This window comes from Protomyctophum parallelum (assembly GCF_964188405.1).
Source record: "Protomyctophum parallelum genome assembly, chromosome: 12".
NCBI classification, from domain to species: Eukaryota; Metazoa; Chordata; class Actinopteri; order Myctophiformes; family Myctophidae; genus Protomyctophum; species Protomyctophum parallelum.
In genome coordinates, this window is record NC_139712.1 from 20606954 (window position 1) to 20634331 (window position 27378).

The window sequence follows — 27378 nt, forward strand, 5'->3', positions numbered from 1 at the left end:
GTTCTAGTAGTTCTGAGTCGTGCAAAATTAAGTAGCTTAGGCTTTATTTTGAAAGAAACCAACGTGGGAAGTCTCTCACGTCATCTCATCACTTCATCCTGTGGCATCATCTCATTTAATCTCATCAACTGTAGTTGATGTTATCTAATAAATTTCACCTCGTCTCGCCTCATGTCGAGTGCATTTTGCTCCATGCCGATTGCACACACAACGCTTGGGAGAACTCTGATATTAAAGTACTTTCCGTTCTCAAGTTCTCTCATCGTCTCGACGCTGTTCTCATCCTCTCCTCGCCTATTTTCATAATTTATTCTCCTCTCTTCTCCTCTCATCCCATATTTTCATAATTCCCTGGACTCTCTTCTCCTCCCCTCCCCTATTTCATAAATCCCTCTCCCCTCCTGTCCCATTTTCATGCTATCTCTTCTCCCCTCCATTCATACTCACCTCTGTTATCATCCTCTCCCCCCTCCCTCCTAGCCTGGCTAATAAGCCAGACCGAATCAGCCGTTGGCAAAAAAAAAAAGCCTGCCGGCGGATTAGTCTGGAGAGGCTCAATTGTACGCCCATTTCCTACACCAGAGAACTGGGGCGGCAAATCGGGACACGCTATGCAATATGGGCGGGCTTTGGTACAGTGACTTTCAATGCTTGAGACCTTTGACTGACAGTAGCTCTGACCAATTGCGTCAACGAGAAAATGTTTGAACCCGCCCCCCCGGGAAACAAGATCCATGCACAGCCTCTCCGCTTATTAGCCAGGCTACCTCCCTCCCCCAAAAGCATAATTCCCTCTCCTCTCCTCTCCTCTCCTCTCCTCTCCTCTCCTCTCCTCTCCTCTCCTCTCCTCTCCTCTCCTCTCCTCTCCTCTCCTCTCCTCTCCTCTCCTCTCCTCTCCTCTCCTCTCCTCTCCTCTCCTCTCCTCTCCTCTCCCCTCCCCTCCCCTCCTCTCCCCTCCCCTCCCCTCCCCTCCCCTCCCCTCCCCTCTCCTCTCCTCTCCTCTCCTCTCCTCTCCTCTCCTCTCCTCTCCTCTCCAGTACCTCACTCATCATGTCAGTCATCTCTCTGGTGAAGCTGGTCTCTGAGGTGTCGGGCAGAGTGCAGTAGAGAGAGTTGGATCTCTCCCTCTTACCACTCTCCTTGTACTTGATCTGGAAGACAAATTAAATTCATGATGCAAAATATACACCGATTGCATTGAATTTCCGAATGTACACATTTGGTTTAAAAGCTGTGTCTGTGCAGTGCATCATATATACGTGTGCGTGCGCGCGTGTGCGTGTGTACCTCACTGAGCAGCTCTGCGGCCTCCTTGGCATGCTGTGTCTCCATAGTTCCAGGAAGTAAAGAGTACAGACATGTGTTCACTTCCTTCTTGCCGGCCTCCTTGTATTTAGCCTGGAGAGGAACCGCACACACAAGGTGTTTTTATGTGTTACTTGTTGAGTAATGACGACGTGACCATCTCGAACAGAGTGGTTCAAAAGCTGGCCAATTTAACCAACAGAGGAGTTATGATGCCTTCTTTATTCAACTGGAACCAACGTGGCAGCGCAGTAACTTCATAACATCGCAGCTGTAGGCTGTCACACACTTTTACCTGTCCCCCTATCAACATTGGAGCTAACATTACATGTTAAAGGAAGGAGACCTGACATATAGCCTGATTGTTACTGGTATAAGAAATACCAATTGACTACAATTTATTTCAAGATATTTAATTTATTTTAATGTCATGTTATTTTACAAAACATTAAAATGTTTCGATAATTATTTTAAAATAAAAAGATTTTCTTCATAGAGAACCAGATTTTGTCCTTTTCCCTTGTCTTGAAAAATGGGGGTCGTCTTATAATCAGAGTCATCTTATATTCGGCACAATGCGGTACTAACTAAGCATAGTCAATTAGAACGATATAAAAATTAGAAGTTAATTTGCAGTTAATCATTTGTCAATTATCATAGTAAATCTATGATGATTGGCAGATGATTAGGAACTAGTAAAACAGCAAGATCAGTAGCAAAAATCATTTGAAGCGATAGTAACTAGACCTTATTGAACTCTCACAGCTACAGCATGGCTAAGAAGAGGCGTTAGAGACATACCTGACTCTGCATCTCAGAGAGCTGTTTAGCCATCTGCGTCTCTGTGGTCTCTGGAAGCTGGTGATACAAAGTGGTCTGGTTCTTCTGCTTCAGTCCCTCCGTATACTTCACCTACACAACACAGCAGCAGGTCAGACACAACGAGGCAGAGGAAAACACGAGAAGAACACATACTGTATAATAACAGATAAAGGCAGCTGGCTTGGCTCCAGGATGAAATGGCGAGAGGGCACACACACCAGTTACATATAGTAAAACGATATGTACAAAATTAAAAAAATAAGGAATGACAGAAACACGGAGGGGCAGGGGCGGGACAACGAGAAGATGGAGAAGCGGAAGATAAAGGATATCAAGAGAATAAAAACAACAACATGACAAACAGAAAGAAACCTTTCAACAGCGACGATTTAAACATTAAATAAAGCGTTATATTTAAGTTTATATTCCAAGCGAGATGCATGCTGAAGTCAGAAATGAAGACAGAACATTGTCCTTCTGGTCAAAACCATGGAGAGGTCCCTAGTTTTAGAGCTATGAGCCATTCTTTTTTTTGTCAAATATGTTTTTATTGAACAGATTATAAATTGTTAAACATTATGATATGAAAAAAAAAAAATGAAACAAATGAAAGACAAAAGAAAACAAGACAAAAAAGAGAAAGAAATCCCTTAACCCTCCCACCCATACTGCTCAGTGACACTGCATACAATATAATAAGATGATAGAAAGCTCATGGAGAACATCTGAAAAGAAAATGGCGTACAGTCAACCATATCAATGGTATCCTGTCTATCAATTGTTTCTACTCAGGTAATGGACAAGGGGCAGCCAAACCTTATCAAACTGTCTCTCCCCGTTTCTCAGGAAATACCTTATTCTCTCAAGATGAAGTGTACTAGTGCTATGAGCCATTCTAATGGGCCGCAAACCAAGGTATATGAAATGGAGGTAAGCTAGGTCACCAACGTCATTTTCGCGATCACGCAATTCCAGACGGCAGATGCGTCGCACCATGGGAGCCAAACTGCACCCGGACGTTCGGCAGAATGCACTGGAGTCAATGAGTGCTCAGTGACCAGCTCATGAACGAACACTATTTCGGAATGACTGAGATCTTTTGTAAAGTCGCAAATCGCAAATAACAGAAGACATATAACACATTATTGTCTGCACATTATTGTGTGTTGCTTTTTCGATGTGTACACTGTGTCATTTTATAGAGGTATCTAAAGAGCAAAAAAGTAAGTTTCTGAACCAATTATATGACACAGGTCTCAATGGTTCATAAATAATGTTTGTTTATGAGCTGGTCAAGCTTGCTCCTATCTCCAATGCTTTGTATTCATGTAACTTCCGGTGCGAGATTTGGCTCCCATGAAAGTATCATGGCACGTGAACACTTCTCTAAGCTTCCTTGCCGCAAACAAGGAAGTGAACAGCAACGCGCATGAGTACGGTGCAGAATGAAAGACGTGCAAGGCCTCTTGCGGTTTCATTAGAAAGGACGTGTAAGTCCAAGGTGCAATTAGTGTTAAATAACAATGTGGAAATGTGGAAATGAATGAGGATGAGTTTATGATGGCATGATGTGTACCTCACTCCGCAGGTCGGTGGCTTGTTTAGCGTGCTGGGTGTCGATGGTCTCAGCAAGCAGAGAGTACAGATTAACACTCATCTCCTTCTTACCGTCTTCTTTGTACTTGATCTGGAAGAAGCATGAGGAAACGGCCACTTTAAGAATGACAACAGACATAATTAGAGAATATATCTCCACCACATGAAGCCTTGCATCCCTATTCTGGGGGGGACGGGGACGACATTATGCCTTGGACGTGTGTACACGTCTTTAGAATCAAAACCACGGGGTGCCTTGGATGTGCATAGGCGTCTTTATTTATTTATTTATTTGTTGATCAGCTGGCTCCTCAGCTGTGCTGAACTGAAGTGACTACAGTAACTTGAAAATGACTGAAGACATGATGTTTACTGTGATTATGGTAAGCTTGCATTTCATATCACAAACACCATGTAGTGAAAACTCCTGTAACTGTAAGCAGAAACAATCTGGAATTAAATAAATACATTTTTTGAAAAAAGGAAGTACTTTTTCCACCACTTGGTATAGCACAATCAGCCTGTCAGAGTTTATTTAGCAAAACTCAGTAGCTCAGACTCTATGGTCTGAAAACACACGCGCGCACGAATGAACGCACGCACGGGCGCGCGCACACACACACACACACACACACACACACACACACACACACACACACACACACACACACACACACACACACACACACACACACACACACACACACACACACACACACACACACACACACACACACACACACACACACACACACACACACACAGGTACTGAGGAGGTGCTTACGTCACTCAGCAGCTCCGACGCCTCCTTTGCGTGAGCCATCTCTATGGTCTGAGGGAGGACAGAGTAGAGAGAGCTGCTCACCTCCTTCCTGCCCGCCTTGTACCTGGTCTGAAAGCACGCACGCACGCAGCATAGACAAATACACAAGCTTACACAAACTTTAATGACATGAAAGAAAAGAAAAGAAAAGAAAAGAAAAGAAAAGAAAAGAAAGACAGACTCACCTCACTCTGTAGCTCAGAGACAGTTTTGGCAAACTGAGTCTCAGAGGTTTCTGGCAGTTGAGAGTAAACACTCTGAGACATGCGCCTCTTTCCGTCTTCTTTATACTTGTTCTGAATGAGAACCAGTTACGACACCACATGTGAATGTTCTGAATGAGAACCAGATACGAAACCACATATGAATGTTCTGAATGAGAACCGGATACGACACCACATGTGAATGTTCTGAATGAGAACCAGATACGAAACCACATATGAATGTTCTGAATGAGAACCGGATACGAAACCACATATGAATGTTCTGAATGAGAACCGGATACAACGCGTGAATCTCGTTTGCATCCGACCATAGGCATGGCTGAGGCATGGTAACGCCCCGCCTGCCTGTGATTGGCCTACCGACACAGCCCGTCTTGACTGTCCTCCGAGACGCGAGGTTACTCCGTGGTGAGATTGAGAAATAAATAAAACAAGAGAATGACAGCTTGGCTTTGGCACGCGCGACAGAATGCAACCTTGCAACTAACGTGTACGTTTTATCTTTGTAGAAGAGGCAAACTAATATTGTTTATACCGTTTGCTTGAATAATTGATTGATTGAACACACGTGTTCGTTGTACTATGAATCACGGGCACCATGCCTGTGATTGGCCTATTCCTATGCATGCCTATGCTCGGACGCAAACGAGATTCACGCAGATACAATGCCACATGTGAATGTTCTGAATGAGAACCAGATACAACACAATCTCCTCCCATCTCTAAGGAACTATTTTCAGCTAGACGTGCGTGCGTGCGTGCGTGCGTGCGTGCGTGCGTGCGTGCGTGCGTGCGTGCCTACCTCACTGAGCATGTCAGTCATCTCTCGGTGGAACTGAATCTCTGCAGTGTCGGGAAGCTGAGAGTAGAGAGAGCTTGGAGCTCCTCTGACCATCACCTTAGGACGATAATTCACCTAGAGAGGGAGAGAGAGAGAGAGAGAATGTTGAGATCAGTTGATTCTTCATATCCACAATGTATTAATTATTAATAATTATGAGTCAAACCGCGGGGATCCTCTTTTCTTTTATGTTTTATGGGTGCTCCATTTCTGTGTATGTACATGCATGCTCATTTGTGTGTGCTAGTGTAGTGTAGATGCATGTTAGTACATGCACATTTCAGTGTGTATTTGTGCAAATAACAGTAGGCATGTTTGCGCATGCGCAATTATTCCAGCGTGTAATCGTGTCTTTTAGGCATGTTTGTTTGCGCATGCAGAATTATTTCAGTGTGTTTGTAGGTGTCATGTGTGTGTGCGCACGTGCGCATACCTCACTCTGCAGCTGGGACGCCTCCCTGGCGTGCTGCGTCTCAAGCGTCTTGGGGAGTTGAGAGTACAGCGACACGGAGGCCCTTCTCTTCCCCGCCTCCTTATACTTGACCTAGTGCATCATGGGTAAATGTGAGTGAACCTCCTTATACTTGACCTAGTGCATCATGGGTAAATGTGAATGAACCTTCTTAGACTGTTTCCACACATAAGCGCAAAACGGTCGACAGCCGCGGACTGAAGAAGCCATGCACAGCTTCTTTTTCCAGGTTTTTAGACAGCTGGTGGATGGAAATTATGCTCCACCTCCGCGGACGACTGACGCGGAGGAGAGCGTTTCCGGGAATCTGGCCGTCGCGCAAGTCGTCCGCGGAAGTGGAGCTACTTTTCCATCCACCAGCTGTCTAGAAACCCGGAAAAATAAGCTGCGCACAGCCGAGAACGTGCACGGCTCTTTAGATAGTGTGGCAGCACCTTTATTATAATTTAAGAATTTTGGGTAAATGTGAGTGAACCTCCTTATACTTGACCTCCTAGTGCATCATGGGTAAATGTGAGTGAACCTCCTTATACCAACGGATTTGTATGAAAATCAACCGATAATCACCAGTAGTGATGTTTCATCAGTTTCAATTGAAACGGGCCTCCAGCCTCTAGGGGGCCTTGGCCCCCCCAGCCATGCACAGAGGCCCTCTCTCTCTCTCGCCCCCTCTCCCTCACTCGCTCCCACACTGTTAAGTTACACCTATTTCCTGTTAATGTGCGGCATTGGGAAGTAAAGGGGAGACACTTTATTGTCAAAGGACGACAGGATGAGGAGGGTTGTTGTTGCTGGCGCAATTGTCAAGAGTGATGGGGGGGTGGGGGAATATGGGGGCCTCATATTTGGTCTTGAAACGGGCCTCCAGATCCCTAAGGCCGCCCCTTATAGAGGGTATGCGCATGCATAAAGTGGATGGCATATCGAGTGGCCAATCGAGTGGCAAAGTGAGTGACAAAGTGAGTTTAATGTTGAAGTAATTTAATGCAATCAAATATGACTTTTCTGTTTGGATGTATGGGCTGTCAAAGACAGAAAGTAATTTTTTGCCACTCAGTAGGCATTTCCGCATAACTTCCTGGTATGATGATGATGTCACGCGCATACCCTCTATAGTAGTGATTAAAGTACTCGAATAGCCTGGATCCAGCCCAAAGACCCCGCCCACTCTCTGAGTGGACTGCATCTCTTGGTCTGGTGTTGCACTGTGAACCTATAATTTCTGTGTATTATCCAATGAGAATCGGTGGTGGGGGTGGGTCTAACGAACAACCAATCAGCGCCAAGGCCCGTAGTTTGCTATACAGTACCTCACTCTGGAACTCCTGGAGGGACTTGGCGAACTGCATCTCCGTGGTTTCAGGCAACAGAGAATAGAGGTTGGTGTTCATATCCTTCCTGCCCTCTTCTTTGTATTTGTTCTGAACAACGGGATACAGTGATAGTTTTTTCTTTTCTTTTTTAATACTTTTTACCCCATGATTTTCTAGCCCATTTTTTCCCTGCAGTGTCAACTATCTAATGTAATCCTGTGCTCTACACTTCCTCTGCCAACCCGGGGAGAGCAACGGACTGACCTCATGCTTCCTTCAGTGCATCAGCGTCCAAGTCGCTTCTTTTCACCTGACAGGGGGGTAGTTTCCCTGGTTGGACTTATAGCGCATGGAAGGAGCACGTTATTCCAACCAGTTCCTTTCCCCTCCATCAGGCGCCCCGGCTGGCCAGGGGGAGGCAGTTTAGAGACCAGGATTACTGCATATTTTTGTGAGGGGGAAAGGGAGAACATGCAAACTCCACACAGAAAGTCCCTTTTGACAACCCCACCTATAGGGTATGGGCACTGATGACGCGGAGGAGAGAACACGCCCACGGCACTCATCCGACCATTCATCTATCCATTTATCTATTTGTCCATGCATCAATTCATTCCTCCATACATCCACATTACTCTCCCTCATTCCTTCATGGATGGAGTATTTGTCCATCCATCCATCCATCCATATCCATGTCCAGCTGGGTGGACGGGTGGGAAATGAGGGTTGTCTAATATCTATGTATTACAAATGTACACAAATGTATGTTGACATGAACAAGGACTAACATGGGAGCGGAAAAAATGTAGAAAACCCAATAAAAATATTTATAAACTAAAATCCAGCTCTCCCTGTCTCTCACCTCACTCAGCAGCTCTGCGGCCTCCTTGGCATGCTGTGTCTCCATAGTTCCAGGAAGTAAAGAGTACAGACATGTGTTAACTTCCTTCTTGCCGGCCTCCTTGTATTTAGCCTGGAGAGGAACCGCACACACAGGTGTTTTTATGTGTTACTTGTTGAGTAATGACGACGTGACCATCTCGAACAGAGTGGTTCAAAAGCTGGCCAAGTTAACCAACAGAGGAGGAGTTATGATGCCTTCTTTATGCCTTCAGTTTGTCAGTTCCTTGACAAACTGAGTCTCTGTGGTCTCTGGCGGGACGGAATAGAGCGAGGAGGAGATTTCACTCTTCACGTTACCTTTGTACTTAATCTGCAGCGGAAAAACACACATCACGTCGCTCACACAACAGATTGTTACATGTGCGAGTACAAATTTGACTGAGCAATTTTCACTTGTAGCCCAGTCATATTTAACCAGGATTGGAATATCTATACTTTGACTACGGTGACTTTGCAACAATTTTTCTGAGATTTCAGAGAATGCCAACAAAGATTCTGTTTTATATAGATCCCAATTAAGCAACTAGTCGACTAGTAGGCCTAAATCCACTAGTTGACCTTGTTGGTACTAGTTGACTAGTTTTTGTAGGCCTCAAGATCAGCTAGAATGCTAGATTATAGTCACCAATGTACACCGTTTTTAAATATTATTTAACCCCTCCCCCCTTTTTTTTGTTAAACAACTAGTCCACTAGTAAGCTAGGCAACTATAGTCAACTAGTAAAAATCACTATAAGTGAAAGAAGCCCTACTGCACGCGCACCCGTCCTTGTGCTGGGGGTGACAAAGGAGTTGCCTAGCAACCTGGACAGGGCTACAGGTTTGTTTTGAGCTTTAGCCGTTTGATATTGATATAAAGCTTATAACCGGCTTCATTTCTGCTCCTCATCCGTCTCTCCCTCAAAATATGAACGCTTTTTGGATCATCGTATAAATTAAAACGATAGCAATGTAAGCTAGCAATGTAAAGCAAACATTTTTTCCGGATTGTTTCCGGGTCGTGGGTTTCAGAGTAAAAGCGGCCATGTCTTTCCGGCACCCCAGAGCTCCTATTTTTTAGGAATCCCGGCATGGATTGTGTTAAAGGATGTTTGAATGTTTCCTACTTCACTCAGCAGGTTGGAGGCCTCTCGGGCGTGCTGCGTCTCCAGAGTGTCTGGTAGGAAGGAGTACAGCGACACACACGACTCTCTCCTCCCCTCCTCCTTGTACTTAGACTGAAAGGACATAAACCAATGGTGGAAAAATGTTTTTTTTTTAATCCTGAAAGTTTTCTGAAATGTTTCAACATATATATACAGTATATATAATATTTCATGTCAAGGACCCCAAACATTATATGTAATATGCCTCCGCCCCCCCATCTGAAAATATGTTGTTCCAGGGACCCCCCAGAAGCAAATATATATTCAAAGATTTGGGGCACATTTTCACGATTTTTCAAAAATAGCAGACCTACAAGTTCATAGGGCTATGAGCTTGTAGATCTGCTATTTTTCAATAGCTAAGGTATAACATAATGCTTTAAAACACCAGAAGAAGTACTCGGTTAAAAGTATTGGTATCAAAATGTACTTAAAGTACCAAAAGTAGAAAGTTATGCACAATGTCTCATTTCCAGTTTTCAAATGTATAAAAAACATCTTTTGAAAATAGCAATAACTGGAAAAAGTGCCATCGCTTTTTTTCGCCATCGCTTTTTTCGCCATCGCTTATTTTCGCATCGCTTTTTTTCGCCATCGCTTTTTTCGCCATCGCTTTTTTTTTCGCCATCACTTTTTTCCGCCATCGCTTTTTTTTCGCCATCGCTTTTTTTCGCCATCGCTTTTTTCGCCATCGCTTTTTTCGCCATCGCTTTTTTTTCGCCATAGCTTTTTTTTCGCCATTTTCCGCAATCGTTTTTTTTTTCGCCATCTCATCATCTCATCATCATCTCATCATCTCCATCATCATCTCACTTTTTTTTCGCCATCACTTTTTTTTCGCCATTTTCCGCAATCGTTTTTTTTTTCGCCATCTCATCATCATCTCATCATCATCTCATCATCTCCATCATCATCATCATCATCATCATCATACTCGCTTTTTTTTCGCCATCGCTTTTTTCGCCATCGCTTTTTTTCGCCATCGCTTTTTTTTCGCCATCGCTTTTTTTCGCATCGCATTTTTTCGCCATCGCTTTTTTCGCCATCGCTTCTTTCGCCATCGCTTTTTTTCGCCATCGCTTTTTTTTCGCCATCACTTTTTTTTCGCCATTTTCCGCAATCGTTTTTTTTTTCGCCATCTCATCATCATCTCATCATCATCTCATCATCTCCATCATCATCATCATCAACATCATCATACTCGCTTTTTTTTCACCATCACTTTTTTTTCGCCATCGCTTTTTTTTCGCCATCGCTTTTTTCGCCATCGCTTTTTTTTCGCCATCGCTTTTTTTTCGCCATCGCTTTTTTTTCGCCATCGCTTTTTTTTCGCCATCGCTTTTTTTTCGCCATCGCTTTTTTTCGCCATCGATTTTTTTCGCCATCGCATCGGCACAGGTCTCCACCAGGAGGATAGGAGTGTGTGTGTGTGTGATGTTTGGCAAAATGTTTAGGAGCAATATAAACGCGTGTGTGTGTGTGTGTGTGTGTGTATGTGTGTGTGTGTGTGCGTGTGTGTGAGACGCAGCTTGGCCAGTTGTAGCGCCACCGTGAGGCTGATTTGAAAACTGTCAAGTGGCATTTCTTCGCCAAAGCCTAGTGGGAATATGCATGCACAGTTTCACCACAATCCGACGCTGCATTGAGTAGTTGTGGTGATTTGTACAAAACAGGTAGAAAGCGGGATACTCCTGAAAGGTTTAGAAGCCAATCGTAGCCAATTAGGGTGGATTATGAGAAATGAAACAAACCCGTCTTGATCACAATGTGTTTTACGTCAGCCATCGCTTTTTTTCCGCCATCGCTTTTTTTCGCCATCGCTTTTTTCGCCATCGCTTTTTTTCGCCATCGCTTTTTTTTCGCCATCGCTTTTTTTTCGCCATCGCTTTTTTTTCGCCATCGCTTTTTTTCGCCATCGCTTTTTTCGCCATCGCTTTTTTCGCCATCGCTTTTTTCCGCCATCGCTTTTTTTTCGCCATCGCTTTTTTTCGCCATCGCTTTTTTTTCGCCATCGCTTTTTTTCGCCATCGCTTTTTTTCGCATCGCATTTTTTCGCCATCGCTTCTTTCGCCATCGCTTTTTTTCGCCATCGCTTTTTTTTCGCCATCACTTTTTTTTCGCCATTTTCCGCAATCGTTTTTTTTTTCGCCATCTCATCATCATCTCATCATCATCTCATCATCTCCATCATCATCATCATCAACATCATCATACTCGCTTTTTTTTCACCATCACTTTTTTTTCGCCATCGCTTTTTTTTCGCCATCGCTTTTTTCGCCATCGCTTTTTTTCGCCATCGCTTTTTTTTCGCCATCGCTTTTTTTTCGCCATCGCTTTTTTTTCGCCATCGCTTTTTTCGCCATCGCTTTTTTTCGCCATCGCATCGGCACAGGTCTCCACCAGGAGGATAGGAGTGTGTGTGTGTGTGATGTTTGGCAAAATGTTTAGGAGCAATATAAACGCGTGTGTGTGTGTGTGTGTGTGTGTGTATGTGTGTGTGTGTGTGCGTGTGTGTGAGACGCAGCTTGGCCAGTTGTAGCGCCACCGTGAGGCTGATTTGAAAACTGTCAAGTGGCATTTCTTCGCCAAAGCCTAGTGGGAATATGCATGCACAGTTTCACCACAATCCGACGCTGCATTGAGTAGTTGTGGTGATTTGTACAAAACGGGTAGAAAGCGGGATACTCCTGAAAGGTTTAGAAGCCAATCGTAGCCAATTAGGGTGGATTATGAGAAATGAAACAAACCCGTCTTGATCACAATGTGTTTTACGTCAGCCATCGCTTTTTTTCCGCCATCGCTTTTTTTCGCCATCGCTTTTTTTTCGCCATCGCTTTTTTTCGCCATCGCTTTTTTTCGCCATCGCTTTTTTTTCGCCATCGCTTTTTTTTCGCCATCGCTTTTTTTTCGCCATCGCTTTTTTTCGCCATCGCTTTTTTTCGCCATCGCTTTTTTTACGCCATCACTTTTTTTTCGCCATTTTCCGCAATCGTTTTTTTTTTCGCCATCTCATCATCATCTCATCATCATCTCATCATCTCCATCATCATCATCATCATCATCATCATACTCGCTTTTTTTCGCCATCGCTTTTTTTTCGCCATCACTTTTTTTTCGCCATTTTCCGCAATCGTTTTTTTTTTCGCCATCTCATCATCATCTCATCATCATCTCATCATCTCCATCATCATCATCATCATCATCATCATACTCGCTTTTTTTCGCCATCGCTTTTTTTTCGCCATCACTTTTTTTTCGCCATTTTCCGCAATCGTTTTTTTTCCCGCCATCTCATCATCATCTCATCATCTCCATCATCATCATCATCATCATCATCATACTCGCTTTTTTTTCACCATCACTTTTTTTTCGCCATCGCTTTTTTTTCGCCATCGCTTTTTTCGCCATCGCTTTTTTTTCGCCATCGCTTTTTTTTCGCCATCGCTTTTTTTTCGCCATCTCTTTTTTTTCGCCATCGCTTTTTTTCGCCATCGCTTTTTTCGCCATCGCTTTTTTTCGCCATCGCATCGGCACAGGTCTCCACCAGGAGGATAGGAGTGTGTGTGTGTGTGATGTTTGGCAAAATGTTTAGGAGCAATATAAACGCGTGTGTGTGTGTGTGTGTGTGTGTATGTGTGTGTGTGTGTGCGTGTGTGTGAGACGCAGCTTGGCCAGTTGTAGCGCCACCGTGAGGCTGATTTGAAAACTGTCAAGTGGCATTTCTTCGCCAAAGCCTAGTGGGAATATGCATGCACAGTTTCACCACAATCCGACGCTGCATTGAGTAGTTGTGGTGATTTGTACAAAACAGGTAGAAAGCGGGATACTCCTGAAAGGTTTAGAAGCCAATCGTAGCCAATTAGGGTGGATTATGAGAAATGAAACAAACCCGTCTTGATCACAATGTGTTTTACGTCAGCCATCGCTTTTTTTCCGCCATCGCTTTTTTTCGCCATCGCTTTTTTCGCCATCGCTTTTTTTCGCCATCGCTTTTTTTTCGCCATCGCTTTTTTTTCGCCATCGCTTTTTTTTCGCCATCGCTTTTTTTCGCCATCGCTTTTTTCGCCATCGCTTTTTTCGCCATCGCTTTTTTCCGCCATCGCTTTTTTTTCGCCATCGCTTTTTTTCGCCATCGCTTTTTTTTCGCCATCGCTTTTTTTCGCCATCGCTTTTTTTCGCATCGCATTTTTTCGCCATCGCTTTTTTCGCCATCGCTTCTTTCGCCATCGCCATTTTCCGCAATCGTTTTTTTTTTCGCCATCTCATCATCATCTCATCATCATCTCATCATCTCCATCATCATCATCATCAACATCATCATACTCGCTTTTTTTTCACCATCACTTTTTTTTCGCCATCGCTTTTTTTTCACCATCGCTTTTTTCGCCATCGCTTTTTTTTCGCCATCGCTTTTTTTTCGCCATCGCTTTTTTTTCGCCATCGCTTTTTTTTCGCCATCGCTTTTTTCGCCATCGCTTTTTTTCGCCATCGCATCGGCACAGGTCTCCACCAGGAGGATAGGAGTGTGTGTGTGTGTGATGTTTGGCAAAATGTTTAGGAGCAATATAAACGCGTGTGTGTGTGTGTGTGTGTATGTGTGTGTGTGTGTGCGTGTGTGTGAGACGCAGCTTGGCCAGTTGTAGCGCCACCGTGAGGCTGATTTGAAAACTGTCAAGTGGCATTTCTTCGCCAAAGCCTAGTGGGAATATGCATGCACAGTTTCACCACAATCCGACGCTGCATTGAGTAGTTGTGGTGATTTGTACAAAACGGGTAGAAAGCGGGATACTCCTGAAAGGTTTAGAAGCCAATCGTAGCCAATTAGGGTGGATTATGAGAAATGAAACAAACCCGTCTTGATCACATGACTATGAAGAGCATGTGTACCGATTCGCGTGAAATTTGGATAAAATCTGAAGGAGTAATATTATAAAATGTGTTTTATGTCAGCCTCCTGGTGGCGCTATAAAGAGCAGATGTGAAAAAGGCAAAGGTTTTTCCTTGGCCTCTATGGAGTTGGCATACAAAGTTATCCACAGATCCGTGCAGTTAGAGGTAAAAACACTTTTCGGCCAGTTAATAGCGCCACCATGAGGCTGAGTTGAAAATGTTCGTGTGTCATTTCTTCCTCGGCCTAGTGGGAATGTGCGTGCACAATTTCACGGAAATCACACGATGTGTTCATGATTTGCAGCATTTTGTTTGAAACTGAGCACTACTGCGAACTTTGGAAGCCAATCTTAGCCAATCAGGATGGAGTCTGAGAAATCTGAAAGACCTGTTTCGTTGAATGGCTTTGGAGAGACTGTGTACCAATTTGCGTGATGTTTGGACAAAATCTGTAGGTGTACTGTCCAGTCTCCTGGTGGTGCTATAAAAGGCCGTTCTGGACATTTTGGAGCAGAGGTTCATCGTTGGCATCCAGGGAGTGTGTGTGAAAAAATTGTCATTGACCGGGTTTTAACAATGCCGGAGATTAGCTGTTCACAGACGAAAGGACGGACAGACACACGGACGGACGGACGGAGTGCAAAACATACTCTCTCCCCATGCCTTCGGCCTGGTGGAGACAACAACAACCAACGCAGATCTCGGGGGTACCTGGCACAAATTATTTTCAGATGGGTGTTCTGCAACCGCATAAATTCGGGGATCCTTGACGTTGAAAACGTTTTAGAATGACTGTTCAGAGGTAAAACTTCCTGCACATAGTTGCGACTGGGTTGGAATCCCCGGTAGGACATGAAACCTTACAGAGTAGCAGCTTTAACTGGTGAAAGATTTATGTGTACTCCCAGCCTTTTGTGAAGTCAACCATTCAAGGCTTTGTGTGTGTGTGTGTGTGTGTGTGTGTGTGTGTGTGTGTGTGTGTGTGTGTGTGTGTGTGTGTGTGTGTGTGTGTGTGTGTGTGTGTGTGTGTGCGTGTGTGTGTGCGGTACGTACCTCGGAGATGATTGAACTGATGTTTTTAGAGTGAATCAGCTCAGCTCCTGGAACGAACATGCTATGACCTTTCATCTTCTCATAGTCCTCCTTATATCTGACCTGCACGGATAGAGAGAGAGAGAGAGAGGGAGATGGAGAGAGAGAGAGAGAGAGAGAGAGAGAGAGAGAGAGAGAGAGGGGGGATGGAGAGAGATAGAGATAGTCAGAGAGACAGAGAGAGAGACACACAGAGAGAATACAAATATCATACTATAATTCTGACAATGTCTGAATGTGTGTCTGTCTGTGTGTCACTGTGACTGCCATAGCTCCTCACTGCCAGCACCAATCACTGCACTTTTCACACAGGCATTGACCATAATAATGGTTCCAATTTAACAAATTATAAATTAACAATTAATGTATTAGTGAATTAAAAATGCAAAAACGTACCCAGGGCGCAGTACCCCCGCGGCCACAAGGCGGCAAGTATTTCACTACGGGTATATATAAACGCAACAACCATAGGCACGTAACAAACAATATGTATATCAATTTACAAGCTTTGCCATCTTATTTACATTGAAACATGTGTAAATTATTTGTACAGTGTGTTTTTGCACTGGTAATCCACTACCAAAAATCTAAATTGTATACACTTGGGTGGGGATTAAAAGTTTACTAACTCGGGGACCCTGATTATCAACATAATTATCTGATATGTCGTTTCATAGATTCCAGAACAGATTAATCCAGTATATAGAGTATTATTTTAGTTTAACCGCTTGATCCCTATTTTATACCTTTTGAAATGATTAAAAAAGCCGACACAGTACAAGCTCACAATGACTCATATTCATAATCATATTATGTTTATTCCTTTATTTCATTATTTTATGTTGTATTACTATTATCATTATTTTATTTTTTTGCACTCACTGTATAGGACATAGTATTTTCATAATGTGTTACAGTATATGATTGGATTCAATGCCGTAATGAGGCTGTAAGGTTTTCAAGGTTTGCAATGTTTAGTGTTTTGTCCTGTCCATGTTAGTTGTATGTCATTTGTTTTGTTGTACTGTTTACATGTATAATAATGATTGTGACATGTATCTGTGTTGGGAGCCCTCGAAAACGAGACATTTCAATGGGTTTTCCTAATAAAGAAACTTGAATCATCATATCATGACAATAGGAAAGCTGAGAGGGAGACAGCGTAGGACAGACAGACAGTAGGAAAGCTGAGAGGGGGACAGCGGTAGGAGAGACAGACAGTAGGAAAGCTGAGAGGGAGACAGCGGTAGGAGAGACAGACAGTAGGAAAGCTGAGAGGGAGACAGCGGTAGGAGAGACAGCAGGAAAGGTCAGAGGTCATCAGTATACTGACCTCACTGACCAGCACGCTGCATCTCCTGTTGAACAGGGGGTCCGGGACAGGGGGCTTCGCACCGGCTGCAGCCTGAAACACACACGTTCCATTCAGCCTCCAAACCAGACAAAGATTTGCCACAAGACAACAAAATAATCACACTGAGTGGTGCAACTCCCCTCTCTCTCCACCCCCCCCCCCTCTCCCTCCTCTCTCTCTCTCTCTCTCTCTCTCTCTCTCTCTCTCTCATTAGCAGGCAACGGTGCAGCACTAATACTATCTCTCTCTCTCTTGTTTCTGGCACAACAGCGCCCCTACTGGTAGTCAGTCACACTGGTGCTCATGAACATATACAAAGGTGAACCAACACATAGGTGAACACGGACATTGCTGTTCCTTGGAGTGGTTGCACCACTCAAAAAGTGCCCTGGGCAACTTTCCATTTAATTTACTGTCACTCGTGCACGCCCACTGACCAACGCCCCCCCCCCCCCCCCCTGCAGGCAAAACAAGCTTGGTTTGCGGCTGTTCCATCTAAACGACAGTGTTTCGCTTACAAAAAGTATGTTTTGAGTTGATTAAATGACAATCGCGAGACATGTTAAATTTTTATATACTTCCTGACTCAAGGACACTTCGACATGTGGAGACAGGAGGAGCCGGGGAATCGAACCACCGACCCACGGATCATTGGACGACCATCTGCTCTAACCTCCGGAGCCACAGCTGCCCCAATCTTCTCTAAAAGGTCAAGGCCAGGGGCACCGTTCGGTTAACACTGTCTGCATGGGAAAGTGTCCATATACCAAGGTCAAGGCCGGTCAGATCAACAGTGTTCTGGGCCTGTTAGCACTGTGCCTGTGTGGCCCCGTCTAGCAGCACTTACCTCACTGAGCTGACATTGACAACACGATACCTCATGACCCCCCTCACAGCAAAAAGTATTCTGACCCGAGATCAGATTCTAAAAATGTCTTCTACATCCTGACAGTTTTCCATTCTGACCTGAGATCAGATTCTAAAAATGTCAGTCCTTCTTCGATTTTGTCAAAAAATAGCAGACCTACAAGCTCGACCTATGAGCTTGTAGATCTGCTATTTTTCAATAGCTAAAGCATAACATAGTGCTAACACCAAAATGGGTTCCCGCCCAGAATGGGTTAGGTAAAAGTACCAATACTGCAATTTAGAACTACTTTGTTACAAGTAAAAGTATGTAATTGAAAATGTATAAAAGTATCGACATCAAAATGTACTTAAAGTACTAAAAGTAAAAGTACTCAAGTTCAAAATGTGTAGAACATCTATTGAAAATAGCCGATCTACAAGCTCTCAATGCGTCGCAACGCATTATAAATGGCCAAAATGTATAGGCTTGAAGTGGTTAATGGTATATCCTGTCACACGCCCCCCCCCCCCCCCCCCCCCACACCCCTCCACAGAGCTTGTACATCTGCTATGTTATGCTATTATTTGAAAACTTGAAAGGAGAGATTCTGCACAATGAGTACCGTATACTTCAAGTACATTTTCATACCAATACTTTTGTACTTTTACTCAAGTGCATTTTTTATTTTGGCCATTTACTTTTTCTACATTGCAGTATCAATACTTTTACTTTACTACAAAACGTGAGTACTTTTTTCCCACCCCTGATGGTAGGGTTGACTTCACCTCTGTCTCCCATGGAGGAACGGCCGGAACGGCCCGCTTTCCTCTGCTCCTCTCTCTTTCCATCTCCTCTTCTCCTCCTCCTCCTCCGTCCTCCCCTCCTCTCTCCTCTCCTTCCTCGGCATGAAGACTCTCCTTCTCGACGCTGCCTTTCTCCACGTCGTCTTGCTCCTCTCCTTCGACCTCCTCCTCCTCCTCCTCCTCCTCTAACTTCTCCCCAAAGTCTGTCCGTCGTCCGCCGGTCAGCTCGGCTCGGCTCGAGGAGGTCACTATCACCATGGGGACCCGTGTGTCCTCCTCCGTCGTCGTCGTCGGTCGCTCTTCATCGTCTCCCTCTCTCGCCGTAATCCTGCCGTTCTTTTCCTCCGTGGTCGTCGCGACGTCTTCCGTCCCTTCCGACGCCATTAAGACGTCTTCCTCGTCTTCCGTCCCTTCCCCCTTTGTCAAAACGGCTTCTTTCCCTTCCTCCATCGACGAAAAGATCCCGACTCCTGAGGCCTCCCTTCCGCTTCTTTCCTTAATTGCGGTATACAAAGTGCAGTGGGCAAAGAATCTATGAAATCTATTCTACTTATTCCTTTCCGTTCTATTGTGCAATTCTAAACTATCCTCTAACTACCAGCACCTGGACCTGTTGATGTAAACAGATGAATGTAGATCTCTATACGGATCCGGTGTCCCCTAGCTGTCCTGTCTCTGCAGGGTACTGTGTGTCCCCTATAGCCGTTAATGTGTGAAGGTCTGTGGACTGGTCAGTGAGCCTGGCACGTCTTATCAAACACGCGAGGGTAGGTAAACCTCCACATTTAGACCCCTCACGCTCGTTATCTTATCGCTGACCCTCACTTCCTCTGACTGACAGCACTGGCACTGGCACAGTGAGTGGAATGTGTGCGTGCGTGCGTGCTTGTGTGTGTGTCTGTGCACGTGTGTGTGTGTGTGTGGGGGGGGGGGGGTATATGCCATCTCAAGAGTATGTGATGAAGAGAGGGGGATATGTGTGAGAGACTGAGGGCCCTATCATGCGCCACCCCTTACCCCTTATCCCTAAACGTATTCGCCTTATCATAATATGCCCAGCTTTGTGTGTTTGTGTGTACCACCTGGTGATGATTTCATTGGCTGAACACGGAACGTGTGCCACATTTGTGACGATTCGATTGGCTGAGCACGGAATGCGACGATGTACAGTATGATGATAAGAGCGCCCCTCACTTTACAGAGTGCGATTTCTACTATTTAAAAAAAACAAACATTTTAAAACAATTCAACTAGCCCATCTACATCAACATGTTGTGAGCTTGTAGATCAGCCATTTGAACTATTTTAAAATGTGTTTTTCAAAATAGTAGTAAAAGGTGGCAAAAATGTTTATGGATATAAGGGGTACGCGGCAGGGTAGCCCTGCAGTGTAGTGTGACGGTGTAAGTGCTGGATGCATCCCACTGTGTGTGAGCAAGGACGTGTGCATGCATGTGAACGTGCACGTGCGCGCGCGTGTGTGCGTGCGAGTGTGATAGTGTGTTTGTGTGTGTGTGTCAAGGGGAGCTGAAGGTGAGAGTTCAGGAGGAACAACATATATTCAGATGGGGGTCGGTGGCCAAATACATCTAATTCTGGGGCTTGTTGACATTAAATAGTTAGTTAGTTAGTTAGTTAGTGGTAGAGAACCACTGATATAGAAATGTAGGTTAAGTGGGTTAAGTTCTTAACGTTCACCTTGTCTTCTGTATCAAAACACCACGCCTGGCTGTCCCGCGTTTGGGTACGTGACGAGATCAATTAATTTCATTAACCTGCTGCTCCCCTTTTATGATCCCCCTCACTTTCCTGTCTTTGTCCCACTGCACTTAAAATAACGTGAATGGGTGAACGAAGCAGGGCGGAGCACAGCTCAACCTCTAGTCATTAACATGTGGGAAGGAAACGCCTGCCTCTATAAATACACTATTTTGTGTTTACTATACATGGACTCGTGTAGATGCTTCCATGTACGTATACACAGACACACATGAGGACAAGCTAGGAACGGATGAGAGAAGGCAATGCCCCACTACTACTGTATCACTATACTACTACTGTATCACTATACTACTACTGTATCACTATACTACTACTGTATCACTATACTACTACTGTATCACTATACTACTACTGTATCACTATACTACTACTGTATCACTATACTACTACTGTATCACTATACTACATCACTACTACTACTACTACTACAATTTAGGCATTTAGCAGATTATCTTAATCCAGAGTGATTTACAGTAAACAAGAACGCCACATTAATACATCATTAATACATCAATTACAATTAAAAAGTCATCCAGAATCATGCGAAAGCTACTGTAAGAACCTAACATATGTCTTCCATCTAACAGTGGAATTTCTGTATAATGAAACTATGCATATACATTACATTATAGAGTGCTATGTCTACAGTACATACAGTATCTAGGTTACATAAGCTGAGCCTTTGCATATACGCCCGTAAGTCTGGAGAGGTGGGTTTTCAGACTATATGGGGGAAAAGTTGGAGTGAGTCTGCAGTTCTGATTACAATGGCAAGTGCGTACCATAGTTTTGGAGCGAGTAGGGAGAAGAGTTTGGGACGTGTGGAGCGTTGTCACAGTGTTTCTAAGTGAATGCTCTTCCAGCCTCCCTGTGTTGGCTGATATGAACATTAGTCTCATAGTACGATTCTAAAGCTGGCAGATGCAAGATATTCAAAGACGCAAAGCTACACACCCTATTTGTAGCTTTGCATCTCTGTAGCTCAAGTTGAAACTATAGCTCAACTTTGTTGTAGCTTTGTAGCTGTAGCTTCTGCGGCAGCTGCAAACGTCGGATGTATATCTTTGTATCTTCGTGTCGCTGCTGCTGGCTTCCATTGAAAATGAATGGTAGCTTGTATCTTTGCATCTGCCCGTGTGAACGCAGCATGATACTACTATTAGCCTATACCACAACTTTTAATAGTACTACTTTACAGTCAAAGCTACTGCTGCTGCCGATGTCAACATTTCACAACATGTGAAACCAAACCACTTCAAAGAACTAGAGCCACAACTTCAGGAGGAATGTGTGTGTGTGTGTGTGTGTGTGTGTGTGTGTGTGTGTGTGTGTGTGTGTGTGTGTGTGTGTGTGTGTGTGTGTGTGTGTGAGCGCGCGCGTGCGTGCGTGCATGTATAGGCTAACCAACCTAAGATATTCTTAGTTGTGATCAAAAAGTGTGCATAATGACAGACTGCTGAGACGGAGTGGTTCTTCAACAACAACAACAGCGGTCTCAAGCAGCCAGACGATCAGAGATGTCCTCCTATAGCGCATCACTTATGGTGAGTGATAGAACGTCTACATTCAACTGGGTGGAAACGAGTACAAAACTCTGATGATGCTGTCCTTCAAAAGCAACCAAAGGTATAGCACCCCCATATCTGCAAGACTAGTCGGACCCTACAAACCCTCCCAACAGTTTTGCAGCTGTTCGTAACACGACAGACAGACAGACAGACAGACAGACAGACAGACAGACAGACAGACAGACAGACAGACAGACAGACAGACAGACAGACAGACAGACAGACAGACAGACAGACAGACAGACAGACAGACAGACAGACAGACAGACAGACAGACAGACAGACAGACAGACAGACAGAGTTACCTGGACAACAGCTGGTGATGGTTATAGCAGATCTTCAGTCCATGCAGGATCTGTGACGTCCACGCACACACGCACGCACACGCACACACACACACAATCTTAGCTACTTGCAGTTAATGTCCAAAGTGAATGTTAAAAGGATTTGAGTTCATTAAAATACACTTACATTCAGAGATCCTCTTCAGACCTTCAACGTCTTCTGCACTGCATGAAGACTATAGTGTGTGTGTGTGTGTGTGTGTGTGTGTGTGTGCACGCTCCTCGGTGCGTGCGTGTGCGTGTGTTTGTACCCAGTGACCAAAATGCACCCCATATCACTCACTCGCACGCACGCACGCACGCACACACGCACACACGCACACACGCACACACGCACGCACACACACACACACACACACACACACACACATACACACACACACACACACACACACGCACGTGCACACACAGTACATGCACAGATGAACAGAAAACATGGCAAATAACATGCATGGCAAAAGGAAGTGTGTGTGCGTGCGTGTGTTTATGTGCGTGCGTTCATACATTACTGATGTGTTCTTGTGTCTTTCGGAGTCGCTGCATCTCTGGAGTGTCTGACATGCTGCTGTAGCCACGCCCCTTACTGTCCTCAAAGTCCTTCTTGTACCTCACCTAGAGAGAGAAACAGACAGACACACACTGAGATCAGATTATAAAAATGTCTTCTACATCCTGCCGACTTTGAAGAGTGCATGGAATTCTCAATAATACATCCCGATCCCAACTGACTTTGTTCATTCATGTCTATATTTTGAACATGTCATGGGCTTATATATATATGCTCTACCTACCGCGGAGCTCCGACGGTGTGTTTTACCGTTGTCAACTTGTATAATTAACTTGGCTGAATAGTTGGGAAAATAACCCAGCTAAATAGCGGAGTGGCATATCCTGACATTTTCAACTACCTAGTGAATTCTCCAGATGAGTATTAATAATTAGTCTTGCAAGATGCTGTTTAGATCATTTTAAACAAATACATAGCATATAAAATGAAACACAACAAATATATCTGGGTATTGAAAACCTCAAGGGATGCGACCGTGACGTATATACCGTGCGACCACATTGACTTGAGATTTACAATGCTAGCACTTTTCACAAACTGATCAGACAATTAACCAACAAACAGATGTAAAGGGTGTTATAGCAGTAATTTAAGGGGGGAATAAACCCTCAAAATGGAGTTAGGTGGTTTCCTCCCGACAGCAACGATATATAAATAGTTTTTTTTCCATTTTTTTTTCACAACAATTTCACAACAATTTCCATAAAACTCATAAAAGCTTAATTTAAAAACTTTAAATCAGACCCGTCTGAACCGAGTGGTGCTGTACTCTACTTGTACTGACCACTTCACCACTTTTCAACCTATCTTCATATACAGTAATTGGTCCTCACTAATGTTCATGATAAATTGCTACTCAGTCCGTGTCTGATAGGAGGGCTGTGGGAAGTTCAGAAACCCCTCCACTAGTAACATCATCTATGGGGAATCTGCTAATCAGCTTATAGAAACGGCATGCTTTCTATTTTTCATAAAGTTGCAATGTGATAATGGAAGCCATCGTTACATAGTCTATACCACTACCAGTATAAGATGCCTGAGGGCGAGAAGCACGCATCCGCCTGGGTGACAGCAGACTGCTGGGCGAGCGCTGGAGCTTTGGAATGGGGGTCAGATCAACATCCGCTTGGTTGACAGCAGACCGCTGGGCGAGCGCTGGCTCTTTGGCATGAGGGGTCTTAAGTGTACAGGGTTTGATGAATGCACGATTTCATAGTTAACTGGGCATGACCAACTGACGTGACCAAACTGACGGGAAATGCACAATTATTTTTTAACTGCATAGAGAGCTTTGATTGGCTGAGCACCCCATAGCAATGATTTGATTGGCTGAGCAAAGAAATTGTGATTGGCCAGCGTGATGATGTATGATGATAAGAGCCCGAGCTCACTTCACATGGGTGTGATTTTAGTCTATATAAGGTGCTGCATCGGGAGGAGCTGGATGTGTGACATCACACCTGGGCTCTGCTTGTATAGTCTATATAAGATGCCGCAGAGGGAGCACGAGAACAGCTGTTACAGTGAAGACGTAGGAGATCAGAGGGGGGGACAATATATTCTTAGAAGGATGCTTCGTTGGACAGTGACCAGGGGAGGAGAGGACAGACAGACTGGTCGATCTGTAGTGGTTGGACGGCGGATTTATTTCTTTTCAGTTTCCAGACACCTCAGCAAAAAGGATCCGGTCGATGTTCACATCTTCGACACAGAATATTTACGCTGGACGAAGTTGACCCCCGTGACGCGTGGAAGTGGGCGACGTCACCTCGAGTCTCCGTCCATGAGCTGGGGCTACACGGCTGTGCTGATAGAAGACATCGTCTACATCTGGGGAGGGTTTCCTTTCCGCAACGTGCTTCACGCCTTTGACGTTGACGCCCACACATGGTTCAAACCACAGGTTTCTGGGACTGTGCCAGAGGGGAGGAGATACCACTCTGCCTGTGCCTTCGGGAAGATTATGTATGTTCATGGAGGATGGACCCAGGCTGGACGCACTAATGACATCTACAAGTTGTGCACCGCCTCTATGGTCTGGGCTTTGATTGACACCAGAGGAACTCGACCACCTGCTTCATATGGTCACTCTGCCATCATGATCGGGACAAAAATGTTTGTATCTGGGCAATGTAGGGGTCAGTACCACAACACCCTCAGAGTGTTTGACACAGAGACCAACTCTTGGTGGTTGCTCAGGCGTCCTGCACATCTTCTGTCTCATTCAGCCTTTACCTGCAAGGGAGAACTGTACATGAGTGGCCACCACAGGAACCAGGACTTGTTCATGTGGAAATTAAATCCAGAGACCTTCGCTTGGTACAAGGTTAAGCCCAAGGGGAAAGGCCCAGGTTCAGTGATGTCTAACATGTGCTGTTGCATGGTGGGAGATCGTATCGTCATCTTAAGAGACCTCCCAGTCGATCTAGTGAGTGACCTCCTGTATGTCTTAGACTTCAGTCCTAGCCTCAAGACATTATGTAAGCTAGCAGTTCTTCAGTACGGTCTGGAGCAGTCAGAAATCCCACACAACATCAGGTGGGAACTGGAAGCCATGACTGTATACCAACCAACATGAACGTGTTTCCTCCTCCTCGTCATCAGTGCCCATACCCGAGGCGGGGTTGGCGAAAGGGCCTTTCTGTGTGGAGTTTGAATGTTCTCCCTGTGTCCCCTATAGGGTAGGTACCCTCACAAAAAACATGCAGTAATCCTGGACTCTAAACTGCCTCCCCCTGGCCAGCCGGGGCGCCTGATGGAGGTGAAAAGAACTGGTTGAAATAACGTGTTGCTTCCACGCGCTACATCCAACCAGGGAAACTCCCCCCTTTCAGGTGTAAAGGAGCAACTTGGACACTCAGGCATGAAGGAAGCATGAGTTCAAGTCCGTTGCTCTCCCCAGGTTGGCGGAGGGTGTGTAGAGCCCAGGATCACATTAGATAATTGACACAGGGGTGAAAAATGGGTTACAAAATCGTGGGATAAAAATTATATATAAAAAAAAGACATGAACGGCAGTGATGCCTGGTGTCCTCAGCGACTTTTGTTAGCTTAGTTGAATTGTTTGTATTTGTGCATTTTTAGATGTATTGGCAAATGTATTGCATTTTGACAGAGACTTTTGAGAGCTATTGCGACCCCCAGTCTGTAATCACCCCCCAGGCGTGATGTGCACCTGCACACTGTCACCACTCTCTTAAAAAGAAACGGACGCTCGCAACTCCTCACACTGATGAGGGCTGGATAGCTCGAAGTGGATCCTCGATACTTGTAAACCGATGGGACTGTATTTGTTCTTTAGATAAAAGCTTTTGCCTACTTCAAAATACCCTTTTTTTTTACCTCCAGTGACTGGGTACGTGGCACATAGCTATAGCTAACTAGCACTGGATACTTGGCAAATAGCCAGCAATGCACCCAACCCAACCATTTCTTCAGAGGACTTTCAAAAACTGCTTCAAAAGATTGCAGTGCTGGAAACGGAATTACACCTTTTAAGAGTGAATTTGGAAGTAAAACAACAACATGGGAAGGAGAACCGCACACGCAGAATAAGACATTCGTCTGGAGTTCTCTCGGCGCAAGGCCAAAGGACATGAAAGGACGAAAAACTGTGAGTGTTCCCCCCCCCCCCCCCCCTCGTTATTTCCACTATTTCCACTGTGATTACAAACAGAGAGAACGGCTAACTGGAAGGACTCGGAGCCCCGATAAGACCAGCTGGCCTACGCTACGACCCAGAACCACCCCCCCCCTCCCGCAAAAGTGGAAAAAGTGTGAAAGGCAGATCAAAAATCACCTCCCCAAATGGAGAATGTGCAGGTGGCTAAAGCATTGTTAAACCACAGCTCAAGACCCACTTCTACAACATTGCTTTTAATTGATCTTTTATTTTTTGTTACTCATGTCCTCACTGTATTGCATTACTGCTTGTTTTTTAATGTCTTTGCCTTGCTTCTTTTTTTTTTATTTCATTGCTCTGTAAAGCACTTTGAGCTGCATTTCATGTAATGAAAGGTGCTATACAAATAAAGTTTTATTATTATTATTATTGGCCAAGGGACCATAATATGGGAACCAATAAGGGACACATATGACGTAAATTCTCCGTTCATTGCCAATGGCAAACTAGACAACACAAGCTGTATATATATATAGGACCTAGCGCCCCTACAAAATAATTAAAATGTACTCTTGACACTTGACAGAAGTCAGAGCGTGGTGGTCACATGAAAAGTCGAATATATAGCCAACAGCAAAAAGCATTGACAACTAGAAAGGTGCAATTCTGGGAGTGTGGTTGCCTCGATCTCACTGATGCCGTCGGAGTGAGTTGACCCCAGTGACACCTGGAAGGGGACAACGTCACTGTTAGGCTCCCTCCTGGCGCCAGTACTTTCACACAGCGTGCTAATTGAAGATACTGTCCAGCTCTGGGGAGTGATTTCTTAACACTTTGTGTGCCAACATGTTCCCACACGTCTTGAGAAGTAGCCCCGTAGGGATCAGAAATGTGATCAGAAAGGTCAAATAAGAGAAAGAAGTAGCCCCGTAGGAAGCCCATGACGTCTGGGGACGTCTATGATGATATAAAACGGGATCGCTAAAATCTACACACGTTTACTGTTGTGAAAACGTCCGTAGACACAGACGCACACTTTTACTGTTGTGAAAACCTCCGTA

At 44.6% G+C, this 27378-nt stretch overlaps 1 protein-coding gene across 1 annotated transcript in view; it reads right to left on the bottom strand.

Moving 5' to 3' along the window:
- nebl (nebulette) overlaps positions 1-27378 on the bottom strand; it is a 146693-nt gene that overhangs the window by 86845 nt on the left and 32470 nt on the right. Inside the window, exon 4 of the mRNA XM_083778164.1 lies at positions 22632-22739. Within this exon, the coding sequence (XP_083634290.1) occupies positions 22632-22739 (108 nt within the window). The remainder of the gene's footprint in view (positions 1-22631; positions 22740-27378) is intronic.